At 45.6% G+C, this 17,459-nt stretch overlaps 7 protein-coding genes across 17 annotated transcripts; 3 read left to right on the forward strand and 4 right to left on the reverse strand.

Moving 5' to 3' along the window:
* Positions 1 to 7: 7 nt before the first annotated feature.
* On the reverse strand, positions 8 to 397 carry LOC117183523 (holotricin-3-like). The gene has a single exon (XM_033377518.1). The coding sequence runs from the start codon at positions 395 to 397 to the stop codon at positions 8 to 10; it is 390 nt and encodes a 129-aa protein (XP_033233409.1).
* Positions 398 to 571: 174 nt separating this feature from the next.
* Positions 572 to 4,328, reverse strand: GLaz (Glial Lazarillo). Of its 7 annotated transcripts, none has more exons than XM_015183728.2 (5): positions 4,132 to 4,278; positions 2,821 to 3,099; positions 1,215 to 1,369; positions 1,081 to 1,153; positions 572 to 1,014 (listed from the first exon to the last, which is right to left on the reverse strand). In XM_015183728.2, exons 2-5 carry the CDS (start codon positions 2,968 to 2,970, stop codon positions 742 to 744), a joined length of 651 nt encoding a protein of 216 aa, XP_015039214.1. In that variant the 5' UTR covers positions 2,971 to 3,099; positions 4,132 to 4,278; the 3' UTR covers positions 572 to 741. The 7 variants fall into 7 exon arrangements, with proteins under 7 accessions (XP_015039214.1, XP_001360318.2, XP_033234677.1 ...); XM_001360281.4 differs by having other exon boundaries at positions 4,128 to 4,271; XM_033378786.1 differs by lacking the exon at positions 4,132 to 4,278 and adding an exon at positions 3,899 to 4,086.
* Positions 4,329 to 4,472: 144 nt separating this feature from the next.
* Positions 4,473 to 6,542, forward strand: zda (peptidyl-prolyl cis-trans isomerase zonda). The gene is made up of 7 exons (XM_001360282.4): positions 4,473 to 4,693; positions 4,811 to 5,299; positions 5,354 to 5,436; positions 5,500 to 5,641; positions 5,701 to 5,868; positions 5,940 to 6,170; positions 6,240 to 6,542. The coding sequence occupies exons 2-7, from the start codon at positions 4,817 to 4,819 to the stop codon at positions 6,315 to 6,317; spliced, it is 1,185 nt and encodes a 394-aa protein (XP_001360319.1). The 5' UTR covers positions 4,473 to 4,693; positions 4,811 to 4,816; the 3' UTR covers positions 6,318 to 6,542.
* A 486-nt stretch (positions 6,543 to 7,028) lies between these two features.
* cathD (cathepsin D) lies at positions 7,029 to 8,490 on the forward strand. Its single transcript, XM_001360283.4, has 2 exons — positions 7,029 to 8,057; positions 8,119 to 8,490. Exons 1-2 carry the CDS (start codon positions 7,152 to 7,154, stop codon positions 8,377 to 8,379), a joined length of 1,167 nt encoding a protein of 388 aa, XP_001360320.1. The 5' UTR covers positions 7,029 to 7,151; the 3' UTR covers positions 8,380 to 8,490.
* A 979-nt stretch (positions 8,491 to 9,469) lies between these two features.
* Positions 9,470 to 11,567, reverse strand: puml (pummelig). 2 transcript variants are annotated; one of them, XM_015183730.2, is made up of 3 exons: positions 11,401 to 11,567; positions 11,085 to 11,345; positions 9,470 to 10,843 (listed from the first exon to the last, which is right to left on the reverse strand). In XM_015183730.2, the coding sequence occupies exons 2-3, from the start codon at positions 11,187 to 11,189 to the stop codon at positions 9,608 to 9,610; spliced, it is 1,341 nt and encodes a 446-aa protein (XP_015039216.1). In that variant the 5' UTR covers positions 11,190 to 11,345; positions 11,401 to 11,567; the 3' UTR covers positions 9,470 to 9,607. The 2 variants fall into 2 exon arrangements, with proteins under 2 accessions (XP_015039216.1, XP_015039217.1); XM_015183731.2 differs by lacking the exon at positions 11,085 to 11,345 and having other exon boundaries at positions 11,401 to 11,537.
* Positions 11,568 to 11,672: 105 nt separating this feature from the next.
* TTLL12 (Tubulin tyrosine ligase-like 12) lies at positions 11,673 to 14,006 on the forward strand. The gene is made up of 2 exons (XM_001360285.4): positions 11,673 to 11,834; positions 11,928 to 14,006. The coding sequence occupies exon 2, from the start codon at positions 12,063 to 12,065 to the stop codon at positions 13,944 to 13,946; it is 1,884 nt and encodes a 627-aa protein (XP_001360322.2). The 5' UTR covers positions 11,673 to 11,834; positions 11,928 to 12,062; the 3' UTR covers positions 13,947 to 14,006.
* sax (type I BMP receptor saxophone) lies at positions 13,953 to 17,379 on the reverse strand. 4 transcript variants are annotated; one of them, XM_015183732.2, is made up of 7 exons: positions 17,239 to 17,379; positions 16,656 to 16,773; positions 16,479 to 16,514; positions 16,303 to 16,378; positions 15,579 to 16,237; positions 14,875 to 15,511; positions 13,953 to 14,818 (listed from the first exon to the last, which is right to left on the reverse strand). In XM_015183732.2, the coding sequence occupies exons 1-7, from the start codon at positions 17,297 to 17,299 to the stop codon at positions 14,669 to 14,671; spliced, it is 1,737 nt and encodes a 578-aa protein (XP_015039218.1). In that variant the 5' UTR covers positions 17,300 to 17,379; the 3' UTR covers positions 13,953 to 14,668. The 4 variants fall into 4 exon arrangements, with proteins under 4 accessions (XP_015039218.1, XP_033234672.1, XP_001360323.1 ...); XM_033378781.1 differs by lacking the exon at positions 17,239 to 17,379 and adding an exon at positions 17,020 to 17,059; XM_001360286.4 differs by lacking the exon at positions 16,479 to 16,514.
* Positions 17,380 to 17,459: the final 80 nt, after the last annotated feature.

Raw genomic sequence — 17,459 nt, forward strand, 5'->3', positions numbered from 1 at the left:
CTACTCCTCAGCATGTGTAGTAGCCGTAGTCGTCGTAGTAGCATCTGCTGTAGGCCACCGGCAGGGGAATAGGCAAAGGCACAGGTATAACGCCTCCGTATCCATAGCCTCTATACCGACCATATCCGCCGAAGCCATAGTATGGTCGGGCGCTACCGAATCCGTATCCTCCACCTCCCCCGTATCGACCACGCCCTCCACCTCCGCGTCCACCGCCGAATCCACCGCCGCGTCCACCGCCGAATCCACCGCCGCGTCCGCCACCGTGTCCACCACCATGTCCACCTCCAGCTCCACCGCCGTGTCCACCTCCCCCTCCCCCTCCTCCTCTGGCCTCAGACATCTGCCAGGGAACCAAAAGCAGAGCCAGGCATAGCAAAATCCACAATCTTGACATTTTCCTTCCTCTTAGAGAACCTTTTCGATCAGTTTTTCAATTGCGACTGGGACAGAACCTCAATCGGAACTTCGGGACTTGGACTCCAGCTGTAAATACTAATTATTCCCGATTAATTAGGATCACCGTGTTAAGTGATATAGCGAAAATCCCCCAATGCATTGCAGATACAGATTTTTTGTAGTAATTTGTTTTTGTATTTGGATTTCACGACTCCCGCCTCGCCTCCGATTCACACTCCTCGATATCACAGAGCCTAAATGATTAGGCATGAAATTCAATATTTTCCTTAACCAAATGAGAACCTAAATGTACAAATGGGGATGACCCATGGAGCTGTTTTTTCAGAGCACCTCGGGGCAGTTTTTGTTTTTGCTGATGATTAGTCTGTCCGGATCTAGCGAGAGTCTCTTGAGCACATCGTAGACTTTGGAGCGTATGTCGACTTCGAAGTCGCGATCACGCCCCAATATCCATATCTGATCGGAATGGCCCAGGGAGCCAATGCTGCCGCAGGACCAAAGGATGGCGAAGTTCTCATAGTCCGTATAGAGCACTTGGTACTTCCCAGAGCCGGGCAACAGACGGGCAATCACATCCGGGAATCGAGTGGTAAACTACCCAAGTAAGCATTAATGATAATAATGAAAGTGTTTAAGCAGCGAACGAAAGGGAAGTCTCACCTTGAAATCCATGATGGAGGATCTGCTGTTCTCGGGCGTAGCATAGCCTATATTCACATTCGGATTGCCAGTTCTACAGAGGATAACACTAGCTAATAAAGCTGAATATCTATGATCGGTTTGGCTCTACTCACATACGATTGATGTTCTTGATGGCCACCCCTAGCTTGAAATTTTGGAACTTGGATTGCTCCCCCTTGTTGTACGGCTCGAACTGAAATGTGGTGCAGCCCGAAGCAATCTCTGGAAGGTAAAACGAACGTTCTACCTCATACCAATGGCCCAGAACCTGAAATTAAGCAAATAAGTTTTTATTGTTTCAGCATTATCTAAGATATGTTTAAACGTTGTACGTCTTCTCTTTTAAGGCAAACTTTCAACATCAAAGGGTGTAACAAAGAAATGTTTACTCAAGGTACTCATTCATTCATTTATTAAATAACTATGGGTAGTATAGTATATATCGTTCGGATAACCCCAGAACTAATTAGATCGCAGCTGCGTGGTTCTGAAAGTTGGGCCCTTTCTTGTGCTGGCACGCGCTTTACCTGCGTTTCTCTCGCGTTAACTGGGTTACTACTACAACAAGTCCCCCCTTCTTTCGCGGTAGCATTCATTATTTAGCAAATAATGCGTAAAACATAAACATTTTTGTGTTGGAACTGGTTTTTGTGGCTGACCATTAAAAAAGCAGAGTAGCGGCGGCACCGTCATCAGACATTTGGCTTCTTGCAGTTCAAAGTCACGCGAAGAAGCAGTCGAGACGGCTTTATGATGCATCTGTGGATGACGAGGCGAGGTCTTTGCCCCTGGGTCAGCAGTTCAGAGCTGGGTGAATGGTGGGTCGCGGTCGCTAATGATGTCAAATGATGTTTTATTTACGCCCGTCCAGAGCTCAATTGGATGATTATGTGGTGACGGAGCGAGCTCTCGCCTAGCAAATTATGAGAGATTATCGTTTATGCAAATCAAGGCTCAATCAATTTAATTCGTGCTGCTAAATTGATTGTACCCCAACAGCAACAGTGGCACTATTGGCACTGGTGGTCCCCGTCGCCGTCTGGTCCCCTCCTAATGGGGCTCTGCAATTAGTTCACTTTGTTGTCCTTGGCATGCCTATGAATGCCGTTTTTATTGGAAGCTGTGGATTTACTTCTTTTTTTTTATTTTTTCCAAAAAAATACAAGTAAGTGGCTTGTTTACCATCGGACGGACGGACGGACAGACAGACCAGGCCAGGCCATCATGCTCGTAAAGCTTTTGTGTGTGTGTAGTGTGTCTCCTTCTGTAAAACTGGTTTGCATTTTTACATTGGGGATGGATCGGATTTGATGGCCTTAAATTGGTTCAAGTTCATCTTTATGCACAATCCATAAAATGAAGAAAGGTCTTCGGCCGCCTTGTGCTAATTAATTGAAAAGGCGACAGATTTAAATTTGTTTTTGGATCCCCCCCTCTTTGCCAGATAATGCGCTGTATTTACGGTGCATCTCAAAACTGTAAGGACAGTGGTAGTACAAATTAAAGGAATTGGAAAGGGTTTGACCTTAGGTAATATCTTTGATGGGGTGATTCACTAATTTGATTCACTAATTGGACAATGACCTACATCAGAAAGTGGTGTCAACGAAATCATTTACAGAATATAGTATGTATATCATATATTTATCATTCATGGAATGCATAGTTCTCCAACCGAGATGATTCAGATTTTAGAGATCCGCACGACGTTAAACTTACACGACTCATATTGAACTTTGGCATCGATGGATAGTTCGGGCAACGTCCAAATCCATAGGCATTTGTCTCCGCCACAAAGGTCAGTAGGAACACACTTGAGACCATCGCCATTCCAAATGGCGAAATATGGCGAAACGTTTGCTTGCCCATGATTGCTTGATTGTATTTCTTTTCGTTTCTTTTCTTTTCCAATTTGATTTCACTTTGAATGCTCTGTGAATGTGATCTATCACTTTACACGCGAGAATTGGCACAGATCCGATGGATAAATGCTTCTAACTAAACCGAATAGAATTCAGAAACGAGTATTTCTGTTATTAAGGCAATTGATGTGAGTCACTTGGCTATGCACAGAGTGATTTCCGTCAGTGATTTGGGTGTCACTGAGCCTGAGGGCTTGGTGGCATGGGGGCTTGGGGGAGGAACAGGTTTACTTGGCCAACGAACTATGGATTTACATTTCCTCAAAGTACTCGTATTGGGTTTGCCCATTAATATTCCGCAAGGGAAATGTGCGATAATAAAAACGTGCTGCTTCTGTTGCCGCTGCCGCTGCTGCTGCTGCTGGTCTTCCAGTGGAGGAGCCGGCTGGAGGAGGAGCCACTCGACTCTGTGGCTCTGGACATGGATGACTGGCGAATGCAGTCGGCAAAGAGTGAAAATAACAGCCGAAACTAGGTTGACCAGCGGCGTTACGTAAAGAAAAGCCCGAGCAGCGCCAAGTCAAGCGAGCCCAGCCCCAAGTCCCCGAGTGCCCGATCCGATTCCGATCCCAGTCCCAGCCCCCATGCGAAATGCAGGTGGAACAGGTTGGACGACGGATTTCGCACACAGCTCACAACACACCCGAACGAACCGTAGGAAAATGATTGCGCATTCGCGAATGAATAAAAGCGAAAATGGCTAATCAAGGAAGCGCAGGGAAACTTGATGCCGTCAATTGTGTCATGAAGTTAATCGAGTGCATTGCTCGATTTATGCTCGAATGCAGCGGGATCATCAAGTTCAAGATAAGCCTCATTAGCTGACAGAAGGAAGTAGTCCATAACTTTATTGCAGCCACTGTGTTTGCCATTACCACCATGGGGGAATCGTTCAAATAGCGACAGGCAGGCCGCAGTCGCCCCTCTGGGCCCAATAGGAAAGTGTTAATTTCACAGTCAACACAGAAATACGCTTAAACGAATCGCACAAATGGTAAACAATGGTGGCTGTCGTTGTTCAGTTGCAAAATATTGTTACTGCCCGAAGTCTGATTTCACTTTGTGTACAAGCACTCGTATGCCAGTATCTTTATCCATACATACGCACTCATGGGTGTGTATCTGTAAAATGCACTCGTTGTACCGCCTTTTAAATGCTGTCTCTTTGTTTACATCGTTATACGTATGTGGCATGCGTACGCGTTCTTTTCATTTGTAGTTTTATCTCGATATCACGAACCGCGCTGAAGCCGTGGACCGACCAAACCGTTGAAAGCTAATGAACGGTGAACGGAAATTTAAATTGAACTTGATTCTCCGCACTCTGGTTACACTCGAACAGATCTATCGATGTTCTGGTATCGATAGTAGGCGGAGAATATGTGCGTATATTTATTCAGATGTTATATTAATATTATGTTAATATTCTCTTGCTAGCCAGTTAAGAATTTGTTTCAATCTCAGTGAAAGTGGAGAAAGTTTAAATTTGTGCCAACATATAATATTTATCCGATATTTGACTGTGCAGATATCTGCTTTGCCCATCTCTAGCTAGCAGTGAAATGCAGTGAAATTGTAAATTTTTTTCGTTTTGCTGTAATGTGAATTTTTCTAGTTTATTTTGGAATATTTTATTTAATAACACGAAATTTAAGAGAACACATACTAGCGTAAGTTGCCGGTCAGATGCAAGTGACCGTGGACGCCCGCCAAGTCATACGTTAACCACGCTTTTCTCAGTGCCCTTTGTTCCATGTTCCAATATTTTACACACTTTCGTCTTCTAGGAAAATATGGACACGGAGAAATCTAGCAGCAGCTCCTTTGAGGATCTGACGAATGCCGAAGACACGAAGGATTTACGTAAGGCCACAGCCGAGGCAGCCTCTGAAGAAACATCAGCAACAACGACTCTTGTCGGTGATGCGGATAAGGGAGAAGAGGCCGAGAGTGAAAGTGAATGTGATATATTGGGCAACAAGCAGCTGATAAAGCGCATCATCAAGAAGGCACCGGAAGATGCCAAAAGTCCCAGTCGCGGTGAACTGGTAACCATAAGTTTTACCGGTAAACTCGAGGATGGCAAAGTGGTAGAGGAGGAAAAGAACTTTCAGTGTCATGTTGGAGACTATGAGGTGGCCCAGGGCTTGGATATGATACTGCCCATGCTGAAAGTGGGTGAAGTCGCCGAAGTGGTTGTGGATCCCAGATTTGGCTACGGGACGCTTGGGCTAAAAAAAGACGACGGGGACTTCATTGTCCCACCTAATGCGCTTGTAAGTGTGAAGCCAGCCAAATCATGAAAATTTAGCTTCATGTCTACCTTACAGCTTACTTATGAAATAGAGCTGCTGGATAGCAAATACGAAGAGTTTGCCGATCTGAAGACCTTTGAAGTGATCCGCAAATATGGGTTTGTTAAAGCACAGCTCCCTGTCCATAGCACATGATCACAAGAAACTCGTTCCCTTTCCAGAACCCGCAAGAAAGAGCGTGCCAATTACTTTTTCAAGCGGTTGGAATATAATACTGCCATTCACTTGTACAGACGCGCTCTTGACTATTTGGACACACGTGATGGGGATCCGGAATCTGAATTTGACAAAGAAGATTTGCAAGTGAGTGAAACGAATAGTGACGTGTCCTATAGTGAACTCTAAAGGATCCCTTTGACTAGCTCTCCAACAGTGAAACGCAGGCCATTCTGGATGATCGTTTGATTGTCTATAACAACCTGGCCATGACTCAGATCAAAATTTCGGCCTTCGACGCAGCCCTCAAGTCTGTGGAGAATGTCTTGCGGTGTCAGCCGAATAATCCAAAGGCCTTGTATCGCAAGGGAAGAGTAAGTACAAAATATAGTTTATATTCCTGTTCTTAGTGTGTGACCAAACATTTTGTTTTAATCCCCTCCAGATTCTGGAAGGCAAGAACGACACGCAGGGTGCTATTAAGTTGTTCCAAAAGGTGGCTACTCTCGAGCCTGAAAATCGTGGAGTTCAACAAGATCTGGCCAGGCTTTTCATCAAGGCGCGTCGCGATCAACACAACGAAAAAGAAATGTATCAGAAGATGTTGGGCCAGGCCAAGAAAATGGAACAAAAGACTGCTGCCCGACAAAAGCAACCCCTCGTGGAAAATTCCAAGGTTCTTAAATCACAAAAATAGAATTAACACAACTGCCTTCAACCACTCTATTTTTTTGTGTGCTTGCAGCTGAAACTTCTGGGCTATCTAATGGGTTCTATATTGATTGGCGTCGCTGGCGTTGCCATTTATCGTTACAAGTACTAAGGACAAGACTTGCACTCGATATCCACTGTGTAATTTGGGCAAATGAAATGCATTTTGAAAACTATACACAGAACAGTCAAAATTATGAACGTTGAAATGCCGTAATTGCTTATTTCTAAAGAAATGGCTCTTGTTGTACAACTTACACTATGCACACTTACAGTAGTATGTATTTGTCAAAGGTATGGTTTTGGATAATATACATATGGATAATGTTAATGCTTAGTTCTAATCAAATACATTCTTTTTTAATCAAGTACCAGGAATTGTTGAATAAAGCATACTTTTCATTTACTCATTAATGGAATGCATTTCCAGGCGATTGCAACTATTCTTTCTAGTCTGTCTTGTTCTCTGTGGTTTCTTTCGGTAAGAATGTATATTCGTGCATAGTAGAGCATGGCTTTAGGTTAGTGAGAGTCTTAAACTCAAGGTTCCAGTAAATTGAAAGATATCCTTACATTTAATCTCTCATTTCCGATTAACGCATTTAAATTGAACGGTTATCGAACCCAAAAATGAGCAACATTGCTGGTATATTTATGCTACTTGTAATGGTATTTTTCATTCATTTTGCGGTATATTAGAGAACATTCCCTCCATTTTGTGCTATATTCAAGTATATTTCATCTAATTTCTGGCATATAATGGTCTATTTATTCTATTTTGTAGTATATTTTAACCACACGCCTTAGGCAAAATTTAGCACATTTTCGATGCTGAATCATTGCCCCGCAATATTTAATTAACTGCACAAAACGGTTGTTTTTGCAGTGTCAGTAGAGTTGTGCAGCTTTAAAAATCAATTTTATATTTCAATACGTAGCAGCCGAAATGCAGAAGGTTCTACTGCTGCTGGTCGCTTGCCTGGCATTGGCTGTGGCCGATTCCAACTCACGTTTGCTGCGTGTGCCGCTAAATAGATTCCAGTCAGCCCGCAGGCATTTTGCCGATGTGGGCACAGAACTGCAGCAATTGCGCATTAGATATGGAGGAGGCGATGTACCAGAGCCCCTCTCCAACTACATGGATGCCCAATACTACGGACCAATATCGATCGGCTCCCCTCCGCAAAGCTTCAGGGTGGTCTTCGACACCGGCTCTTCGAATCTATGGGTGCCGTCGAAGAAGTGTCATCTGACCAACATTGCCTGTCTGATGCATAACAAGTACGATGCTAGCAAGTCGTCGACCTACGCCAAGAACGGAACAACATTTGCCATCCAGTACGGATCGGGCAGTCTTTCCGGCTACCTTTCTACCGACACACTCTCGATGGGTGGCCTGGACATCAAGGGTCAGACATTTGCTGAGGCACTGAGCGAGCCCGGTCTGGTGTTTGTCGCTGCCAAGTTCGACGGCATTCTCGGACTCGGCTACAGCTCGATCTCTGTGGATGGGGTCAAGCCACCATTCTACGCCATGTACGAACAGGGCCTGATCTCGTCACCCGTGTTTTCCTTCTACCTGAATCGCGATCCAGCTAGCCCTGAAGGTGGTGAAATCATTTTCGGAGGCTCCGATCCCAAGCACTACACCGGAGACTTCACCTACTTGCCTGTCACCCGCAAGGCGTACTGGCAAATCAAAATGGACTCGGCCGCCCTTGGCGATCTGGAGCTGTGCAAAGGTGGCTGCCAAGTAATTGCTGACACTGGCACCTCTCTTATTGCCGCTCCAATGACTGAGGCGACCTCGATCAATCAGAAAATAGGTGGCACCCCCATTATTGGAGGACAGGTGAGCTTTCAGCATTAAGTGCCCAAGGGAAGTACTAATCTCTGTCTGTATCTGATTCTAGTATATCGTTTCCTGCGACCTGATCCCCAAACTGCCGGTCATCAAGTTCGTGCTGGGTGGCAAGACCTTTGAGCTGGAGGGCAAGGACTATATTCTCCGTGTGGCCCAAATGGGCAAAACAATTTGTCTGTCTGGTTTCATGGGCATTGACATCCCCCCACCAAATGGCCCGCTCTGGATTCTGGGTGATGTCTTCATTGGCAAATACTACACCGAGTTCGACATGGGCAATGACCGTGTGGGCTTCGCAGATGCTAAGTGAATAATTAAATACATTATACTCGAACACTAAAGTGTACTTTATAGCTTCCACAATTGGGACTTTACTTTCTTCGATTGAGCTCGTGAAATAAAAATTAACTTATGTATACCATTTCTTTGTTTGCCTTGCTCCGACGTTGTTATTGTCCCAACGGGCTATCAGCTTTCTGCAAAATTATCAACACTTTTTTTTTGCTTTCGTTGCAATTTGATAACGTTTGAGCTTTATGGGATTGACTATATTATGTATGTACGATTTTTCTTTGTTTGTTAACATTGCACAGACTCATCTAGCAACACGATTCGCTGTTCTTTCCACTCTATTAAATATATAATATGTATTTAATATTTAAACACTATATACATGATTAGCAACACGGTGCGCTGCTTGTTTACACTCAATTAATATGCATGAATGTGTATGTGCGTATATTATATATTTGTACATGTGTAATAAAATATATATATATGGGCATATAGAAAGCTTAGACGCACCCGCCGATAACATATTGCTGGGAATCAACCAAGCCGACTGTGCCAACTGAGTCATCTTCAATATCAATCACTATAATCGCCCAGGATTAAAGTGCATGATATACAGAAATTACTTGAAGAATGGTGGTGGCTGTGACACTATTGAAGTTGTATTTTATCAAAGACTATACAATACCAAGATGTTTCTTGACGGGGTATTTCATGACGCTCCGTAGACTAAGGGCGCGCACGGTTTCAATTTGTCTCTAAACGCGACCCGCTCCTGTTTCACCTACATATTTCTATAGAATAGAATGTAGATAGCCTTTACCCCTGTAACCGGGGCTGAAAACAAGTGACGCGTGTGTGCTCTTCGGATTAATCTTTACTCTGACGTACAACATTCATCATTAAACTCTATAGAGAGCTTTTTGGCGAGACTCGCGTACATACATACTCGCATGAGTATCGCTTTGAATTCTTCAATGGAACTTCTCATGTGCGGTCATAGTGCCCATGGAGCGTACTTTGTACTCTTGACTGAATCAGCACGAATCAGAAATCGCCAACGCTGAGAACCCTCTATAGATATACTTGAACATAGTGCCATTTTGTTGTTGATTCGTAAACAATGAGTTTATTACACTATAAAAATAGAATTTGGATAGATAGGGGGGGTGAGGTGACTGTTTAATACTAGGCAAAGACACTAAACTAGTAGATGCAGGGTAGCGTGCTTCTGGGACTTTAACTTCTTATTTCGACTTGATATTGGTCGCCAGATCGTCATCGGACGTCGCTGTGGCCGTTGGGGCCGCCACTTCGTCACTGGAGGGGACGGACACAATTTCGGGTTGGATCTCAACGGTCTTGGCCGTGCTCAGGCTTGGCTCACGCTCCTCATCGGACTCCGTCGACTCTCGAATTAGCTGGAGAGGGTTGATTAGCTTGCTATCTTGCACCTTGTACATATCACAGGTTTCGTTCACATAGCGGTTGAACACGTCCGGCTTGTCGGCATACACATGGTGGCCGGCGCCAGTTACGATCTTGATGTCCACCATGTTGCTGCCCCGCTGAGACTTGATCTTCTCGCCCGAGGAGGAGTCGATCCAGGAACGGGACCCGTATATGAATGTGATGGGTATATCGCTGCGCACATCCTTGATTCGGTTGATCATCGGGTGCTTGGCCCAGCCGAAGGACTGCATCATGGTGTGGAAGGCCGACTCGCCGCTGGGATGCTGGGCGTTGCACTGATGTATGTACTGGGGCAACAGGTTGATGTCCTCCTCGATTGTGGTCTGGAACTTGCGCATTATGTCCGGTCGCGTCTTTTGCACCACCCACTGGCCAAAGGGTCCAGCTGCCCGTAGGGCCCACAGCGGATTTAGCGGAGTCAGCACTCTCGCTATGGCCCTAACCCACAGGGGAATCTGTTTGGTGTTGTTGGGATCTGTGGGTTTCTCGGGGAATCCCCATGGGTCAGCCAGCACCAGATGCTTGACGCGCTCTGGATAGCTCAAGGCGTAGCTGGAGGCTATGAAGCCACCCATCGAGTGTCCCAGCAGGATCATGTCGTTGATGTTCATCTCGCGCCGCCACTCCTCCACAGATTTGACGAACTGTTTCTCACACACAAGGGCATCCTTGGCGAAGGTGGGGCGAGAGCTGCGGCCAAAGCCGAGGATGTCCATGGCATAGACAGGTCGTCCCTTGGCAAAGGCATCTAGGTTCATCACCCATAGAGCTATGCCAGCCCCCAAGCCATGCAACAGGACCAACGGCACTTCCTTGGACTCTGTGTTCATGCTAAGTGTCCAGATCTTGTCAGCATCTCCCACAGCCGGACCGATGTCGACGAAAAATCCACGATAGGGCAGCTTCAAGTACGAAAGAATCTTCTTTTCCACGGTACGCAACATGATCGGTGAGCTAGATGTCCAGTTAAATATCCATTTCCATAGCCAGAAACTGTTGTTTTTCGGATCCTGAAAGAGAAACGAAAACCATATTAAAATGTTGGCCAATCTAAATGCACTTTATCTACATTAATGTAAATTTTATGCTAACTGAGAGCTGGCCCCCTGTCTAGTCCATCCCCCAGCGGTACACCGAATTACTTAACCCACGAGACACGAGACACGAGTCTATTGCGCAGTTGGACAGAAATCGACACCCAAGCTCATGGATTTTCCTGTTCTGTTTGGCTTCCGCTTCGCTGCTCCTTACCTCTAGATCCATTCCCGAGTTAAATCTCTGGGCGACTGTGGGCAGCGGCAGTGCAGCATTTTTGGCGATGTTGGCATCGTTTGCCAATGTCAGCGATTCGCTCATTATGCTCTTAATTTAGATTTTCGTTACTCTTAAGTTTGTTGCGTCAGCGTGGGGGAAATTGTACAAATTTAGAAGGGGGCAAACAAAGCAAACCGCACAACTACTGAAAATTATTGTCTCTCCTCCACCATATGCGTCTTCTGTGTGTGCTTCCGCCTAGAGCTCAGAAATTTAAATGTATTGTTGAGACGAAAGTAAAATCTAATTGTACCCTTTCCTCGCCAGCTGTGTGTTTGTCGAGTTGTGATGACTTTGAACTTTTGTTAGATGGGATGTCTGGAATGCTTATCAATATTATGGTGAAATATATTTTGTAGGGCAGCGTAGTGGTCGGCAGGCCCTATCTTTCGTGCAAGCAACAAAAACAATTGCAGCTCTAGTCACACAACCAGCTGTTTCTGGCAGTGCTGGTAAACCAACCCAATTTTGCCAACACTGACGCTTCAGTACGACTGTATTCAGCAGGCGATCAGAAGGCCAAGTGCGTGTACTTCTTCCTTGTATAGTTGTCTATAAGTATATTCTGTTTATCAAATTAAATTAAAAATATAATTAAATATAATATAATGTACCAAACCTGTTAAATGGTGGCCGCACGTCAACAGCAAATGAGGCTCTGGTCACACAACTAGCAAAACAGTGCAGGTAACCGTGCGTATACTCGTCGGTTGTAGCCAAAAAACAACAAACATACATTTTGATAACATAACCGGGTCTTCTTCTTCTTGTCAATTGAAGATTTCAAAAAAGTTGTTATCACAAAACCAAATAAAAACATATAGATGACCGGAAGGAAAAACTTATTCCGGATGAGATGTGACGAAGAAGCAGAAACCCTTACACTACGGTCACTCTAAACGGGACTCACGCGGAATGGATGGCATTAATAAATACAATGAATTTGTGGCTCTTCACAAGTCCCAATTGGAATCATTGTCTGTGCCAGTGCACCTTTGGCCAGCTCTTTATCGGAAGTTGGCTGCAGAAACCTTTGATGCCGGCGAGCTTCTGCAGCTGATGTTGATTGACTACGACGAGGATGAAGACGAACAGAACAGCGCCGACGATGACGATAGCACCCACCCAGTGTTTGCCTTGGGAGTGGCCCGTGAACAGGGAATTAAAGCAAGCGATCCCCTAGCCGTTTACTTGATAGACCATTGTTGGACCTTTCGGCTGGACAGCGCCCGCCAGACCCTGGAACAGAACCCCCAACTGGCAGATCGATTGTCTGCCATAACCGGCGTGGATCTGGAGCATGAGCAACGCGTTGAGAAGATACTGAAACGCCTATGGAGGTACTGTCATGCCTATTCTATTCTCACCGGCGGTAACTCCGATGAGGAACGCATACCCATATGGTATGTGATGGACGAAATCGGTTCGGCCGTAAACCACTCGGATGACCCAAATTTCCGCCTTGTGCCATTCCTCTACCTCAATACCCAAACCACTTATAGTATTCTGTTTCCAATCAAAGATTGTGAGCAAAACGAGCTATTGACCCGGGATATGATCGAGTATGTGGCCAAGGATGCACCACAAAGAGCTGCCCTGCTATTGCCCTGGCGCGACGATAATTTAACTACCGAGAGCTTCTTGCAGGTGGAGCCCAGTGCTGACTACTTTACCAGCGGACACATACCAGAAACGTATCCTAAAAGGAATACCAATGTCTTGCCAGCTCCGAATCGATGCGATTCGTTAAAGGTTTATGCTGAGTACGAGGTGGTCCGGCAGAATTTAACAGATACAAATTTCCTCTTGGTAAACGCTGAAGAGGAAGCCGATGTGTTGTGGCTCACCCACCACTTCAAAGAATTTGAGGAATTTTCCGAGAAGACGCCTCGTAAATTCGTCAATCAGTTTCCATTTGAATACGTAATCACCATCAAAGATCTGCTCAGCATTGTGTGTCGTCGGGCAGCCAAAGAGCATCACGATGCAGCCACTTTGGAAACATATCCCGCCTGGTTGCCCACCACCTACAATCTGTCGACAGAGCTGACAGAGTTTGTCGCGTATTACCAGTCGAGGGCAGTCAAAGGTCTGGAAAACCATTGGATCGTCAAGCCCTGGAACCTGGCTCGCGGTCTGGACACTCACATAACCGACAATATTAAGCAAATTGTGCGTCTGCCAATCACTGGCCCTAAGATTGCCCAAAAGTATATCGAAAGACCTGTTCTGTTCCGTCGCACAGAGCTGGACTGTCGTGTCAAGTTCGATATTCGGTATGTCATACTGCTGAAGAGCGTTCAGCCCCTGGAAGCCTATGTCCATCGGAAGTTCTTTTTACGCTTTGCCAATCATCCCTTCTCCATGGACCACTTCGACGACTACGAGAAGCACTACACGGTGATGAACTACCAGGAGGAAGCGGAACTGCATCATATCAAATGCGATGACTTCCTGGCTCTCTGGCAGGACCAGTATCCGGAAAATGATTGGACAGTCATTGAGCAGCAAATCTGCGATATGCTGCTGGAGGTTCTTCAGTGTGCCTGCCAAGAGGCACCGCCCTGCGGTCTGGCCCCTTGCCGCCAGTCCCGGGCACTCTATGCCGCCGACATCATGCTGAAATGGATGGACGAGGACAAGAAAGTCCTGCAGCCACAGTTGTTGGAAATCAATTGGACTCCCGACTGCAAGCGAGCCTGCGACTACTATCCCAACTTCTTCAATGACATTTTCAAGTTGCTTTTCCTGGACGAGCACAATAACGAGATCTTTAGACAATTGACGTCAGTCAACTAATATATGTTCTTATCACTTATCCGTGTATTTCATTTCATTTAAACTATACACAAAACTTAATTATTTTGCATTTTGTACAATATACAAATAGGTGTATGCTTCTATGCGTGGGATGATAACTAATTATGGTTATGCTTATGCTTAGGGCCTAATCTAGGACAGACAAGTCAGCAAGTCAGTATTCAGTGGGTGGTGTGTCTATATAACTTATGGTCTATCATAGCTTGGATAAGGTAGGACAAATTCAAGTGTGGACAAAGTCTGTCTCTGTCTGTGTGGAGTTCAAAGAGTGAGAGCTTAATGCTAAAATGTTTTACAATTCTCAATTGCAAATGGCACTTGATGAACGATGTACGATAGTAAATGAAAGGCAATTTCCGTTTGTACCCAACTATAAAAGATACTTCCATGAATATACAAATATAAGGCAATTTATAAGGCACCCAAAAAGTCAAGGGAAATCAGAAATAGAATAAATACGTTCCAATGCGTAACAAAAAAGTCCTTCCGTAAAATAGCATAAGAATTTAAATCCATTCTTCACTCTTCTTGGCCTAACTCTGAATAATACAATTACCAACTAATAGTGTGTGAAAATGCAGAGGAGAAAACCTCAATGAAATGAATGAATCTTACACTAGCTTCGTCTAACGTCTGGTTACCTCTAAGTGAATGCAACTACCGTATCGCTTACACAACTAACTATCGACTATAACGGAGACCTAAACGCAGGCCTCGTCAAAGTCCAAGCGTATCTTCTCATCTGCGGAAGCTAGCTTATGTATAGTCTTTTTGATGCGAAGGGCTGGCAGACGAACATTTGGGTTCTGGTGCCAGCACTCCTTCATTAGCTTGGACATGCCGGCCAGCAGCTGTAAAATAAAACCAATTAGAATTAAAATTCAGAAAATTACAAAGATTGACCTACAGAATCTGAGCTCCAGCGATTGGGAATGGAGGGTCTGTAATTGTCAGTGCAGACCACTTTGCGCATATCCTCAAAGCTGGGATCCATGGGCACCACATCATAGAAGGGCACTTTGTATTCCTCAGCAATGCCGCACGAGATGGTGCGGCGACAAACCTCCCACAGCACCAATCCAAAGGCGTAAATATCCGTACGGCGCAAGGCCTCAAAGCATTCCAAGTCGATGCTCTCATCCAGAACCTCTGGTGCCATGTATCGCTTCGTGCCAACCTTCGGGTTGTGGCCCAAGTCGAGCTGTCCCGTGACATGGGAGTGGGTGACAGCCAGGCCAAAGTCGGCTATCACACAGGTCCCATTCGAAGTGACCAATATGTTCTTTGACTTCAAATCTCTGTGCGCCATGGCTGGCTTTCCCTCAGTGCCGAAAATTTCCGTGTGCAGGTGGACCAAGCCGTTGGCTATCGACAGGCAGATCCAAATCATATCGTTGTGACTTAGGGCATTGCGATTCAAGTGATCGAACAGCGACCCCAGCGGGTAGTAGTGTGTCATGAGCCAGAGTTGGGTGCACGAGTTTCGCGACGTCATATCAGAGCCAATGAAGCCGAGAATGTTCTCGTGGCGCAGCAAAACAGTGCTGCAAGAATGTAAGTCCAAGGATTGACTATCGTTTCAAAATTTGAGCAGCAAACGTCAGTTCTCACCTGTAGATTTCCGTCTCCCGCTTCCAGGATTCCTCGTCGCGACTGAAGAATATTTTGACGGCTATGCTCTCGCCATGCCAATGACCACGCCACACCTCGCCGTACTTGCCTCGCCCAATGCACTCGATCAAGGTCACCTGCTTGGCCAGGGTACGCTGCACTAGCAAGGGTAGACCACTGCCCGATCCAGACGTCACCGAATGCTGCAGGTATTCACGAAGGGTGCTGTCCCCGGCGCTGGTGGCACGCAACAGCTCATCATTGACCAAATACGACTCGGGATCCTGTTTGGTGCGCGAGGCAGCCAAGCGCTTGCGGTGGCTCCGCCGTATATAATAGATCGCAACGGCGCCCAGCAGAGTTATGATCAGAAAGGGTCCCAGAATGGCGGCGGACATCTTGCTGATGTTGCTGGTATCCGCTGTTATGACTGTCACATCGCCGCTGACGATCGGCGGCAGCTCGGGGAAATCTCCGCTGTTGCAGAAATCCCCGGTGCAGCAGGCCACGTTATACTTGGCAGCATTCCGCTTGGTCGGTCCATTTAGCTTATTCAGAGAGTTTTGGTTGCAAATCAGCGGCAATTGATCCGGTGATGTTGTGCAGCCCCGCCTAACGTTCTCCTGACCATCGGCATCCCGTGTGCGCGATTTCCAGCACTGAGGAAAATAGAAAAGTACCTCTGTCAAGGGGATGGATTCGTAGTTTAAATGAAAACACTCACCTGAATGGCATTCTGGCATGTGTGTGACAGCTCCAAAGGATCGAGACATGGCGGGTCACAGGAGTAGCATTTGTATCTGTTTATGGATAAATGGTAATTAACGAAGTGTGGAAGGCTTAGAAAAGTTTGCGCTTATGATCTAAAGCCACAGATAATCCCTCAAGCGTAGATTTTACCTTCTTTTCATGCGTCGCTTACTCTTTATGTGTCTCCTGTTCAGAGACAAGCAGCGTGAGAAATGGGGGTAGTGAAAGGGATTAGCAAATGAAACTTCTAGCCGGATGCCAGTGATTGTAATAATGACCCATGAATTCAAGTCTTAACGTAAATATGTATTTTTTTTCTAATATCACCTGGGATGCGTTTGCACCGAGTTCTGTGGCACGGCTGGGAACTCCTTTCCATTCATATGAGCGGGCAATTCCATGTCTATTTCCTGGTTCTCTTCCAGTAGGCGCTCACTGATTTCAGCTGTAAGACAACATGAAGATGTTACACATACACCGAAACACCGTCTCTCTCTCTCTGTCGCGTACACACACCACACACAAAATTCTGTATACGCACAGAGCGTGCGTGTATGTGTGTGCGCGAGTAAATCATTAAGAAAATGCACTTTTATGCTTCGTACGCCCACGAAAGCGTACAATCCCCTTTATATAATGACATTTCCCAGGCGGAGTACGTCGAGTTTTCACTCATTTGAATGCAACCAACTTATTTTCAGCTCCCGCATCGACATATACGCAGCACAATCGGTCGGATCAGTAGCATATGAAAACAAATCAGGGCTGTCCAAACACACACAATAGCCATAGCCGTAGGCAGTTTTTCAATCACTTTGTGGAAGCTGCAGAAACCACCGTATGAGCGGTCTGCGATATGCTCCCGATTGCTGACACATCCAGCCAAAACGCGAGACCGAATCAAACGTACCTCGTGCATTTTTGCATACCAAAAATGACAATAGAAAAACTACAAATAAATGGGACTCCATTGCTCCATTCCGTTTTGGGGGTGGTGTGACCAGAGGATGCCAGTCAATGTGACCGCGAAGGCATCGACCAAATATACCGAATTTAGCCTGTGCCTTTTTTTAAAAATAATTTGTTCTGTGATGCTCATATTCAGTCGGTGGAGCAGATTTAGAATGTTGT

This window comes from Drosophila pseudoobscura, chromosome 3 (assembly GCF_009870125.1).
Source record: "Drosophila pseudoobscura strain MV-25-SWS-2005 chromosome 3, UCI_Dpse_MV25, whole genome shotgun sequence".
NCBI classification, from domain to species: Eukaryota; Metazoa; Arthropoda; class Insecta; order Diptera; family Drosophilidae; genus Drosophila; species Drosophila pseudoobscura.

Excerpts from the sequence above, each read along its gene's own strand:
- LOC117183523 (XM_033377518.1), bottom strand. The coding sequence starts at position 397 with ATGTCAAGATTGTGGATTTTGCTATGCCTGGCTCTGCTTTTGGTTCCC.
- GLaz (XM_015183728.2), bottom strand. The coding sequence starts at position 2,970 with ATGGGCAAGCAAACGTTTCGCCATATTTCGCCATTTGGAATGGCGATG. Across the intron at positions 1,370-2,820 it reads CAAAGTTCAATATGAGTCGT|GTTCTGGGCCATTGGTATGA; the intron begins GTAAGTTTAACG and ends GCTTAATTTCAG. Across the intron at positions 1,154-1,214 it reads ATCAAGAACATCAATCGTAT|AACTGGCAATCCGAATGTGA; the intron begins GTGAGTAGAGCC and ends TATCCTCTGTAG.
- zda (XM_001360282.4), top strand. The coding sequence starts at position 4,817 with ATGGACACGGAGAAATCTAGCAGCAGCTCCTTTGAGGATCTGACGAAT. Across the intron at positions 5,437-5,499 it reads GAAGTGATCCGCAAATATGG|AACCCGCAAGAAAGAGCGTG; the intron begins GTTTGTTAAAGC and ends TTCCCTTTCCAG. Across the intron at positions 5,869-5,939 it reads CCTTGTATCGCAAGGGAAGA|ATTCTGGAAGGCAAGAACGA; the intron begins GTAAGTACAAAA and ends AATCCCCTCCAG.
- cathD (XM_001360283.4), top strand. The coding sequence starts at position 7,152 with ATGCAGAAGGTTCTACTGCTGCTGGTCGCTTGCCTGGCATTGGCTGTG. Across the intron at positions 8,058-8,118 it reads CCCCCATTATTGGAGGACAG|TATATCGTTTCCTGCGACCT; the intron begins GTGAGCTTTCAG and ends ATCTGATTCTAG.
- puml (XM_015183730.2), bottom strand. The coding sequence starts at position 11,189 with ATGAGCGAATCGCTGACATTGGCAAACGATGCCAACATCGCCAAAAAT. Across the intron at positions 10,844-11,084 it reads ACTCGGGAATGGATCTAGAG|GATCCGAAAAACAACAGTTT; the intron begins GTAAGGAGCAGC and ends TTTCTCTTTCAG.
- TTLL12 (XM_001360285.4), top strand. The coding sequence starts at position 12,063 with ATGGATGGCATTAATAAATACAATGAATTTGTGGCTCTTCACAAGTCC.
- sax (XM_015183732.2), bottom strand. The coding sequence starts at position 17,299 with ATGGAGTCCCATTTATTTGTAGTTTTTCTATTGTCATTTTTGGTATGC. Across the intron at positions 16,774-17,238 it reads GGTATGCAAAAATGCACGAG|CTGAAATCAGTGAGCGCCTA; the intron begins GTACGTTTGATT and ends GTTGTCTTACAG. Across the intron at positions 15,512-15,578 it reads CGGGAGACGGAAATCTACAG|CACTGTTTTGCTGCGCCACG; the intron begins GTGAGAACTGAC and ends ACATTCTTGCAG.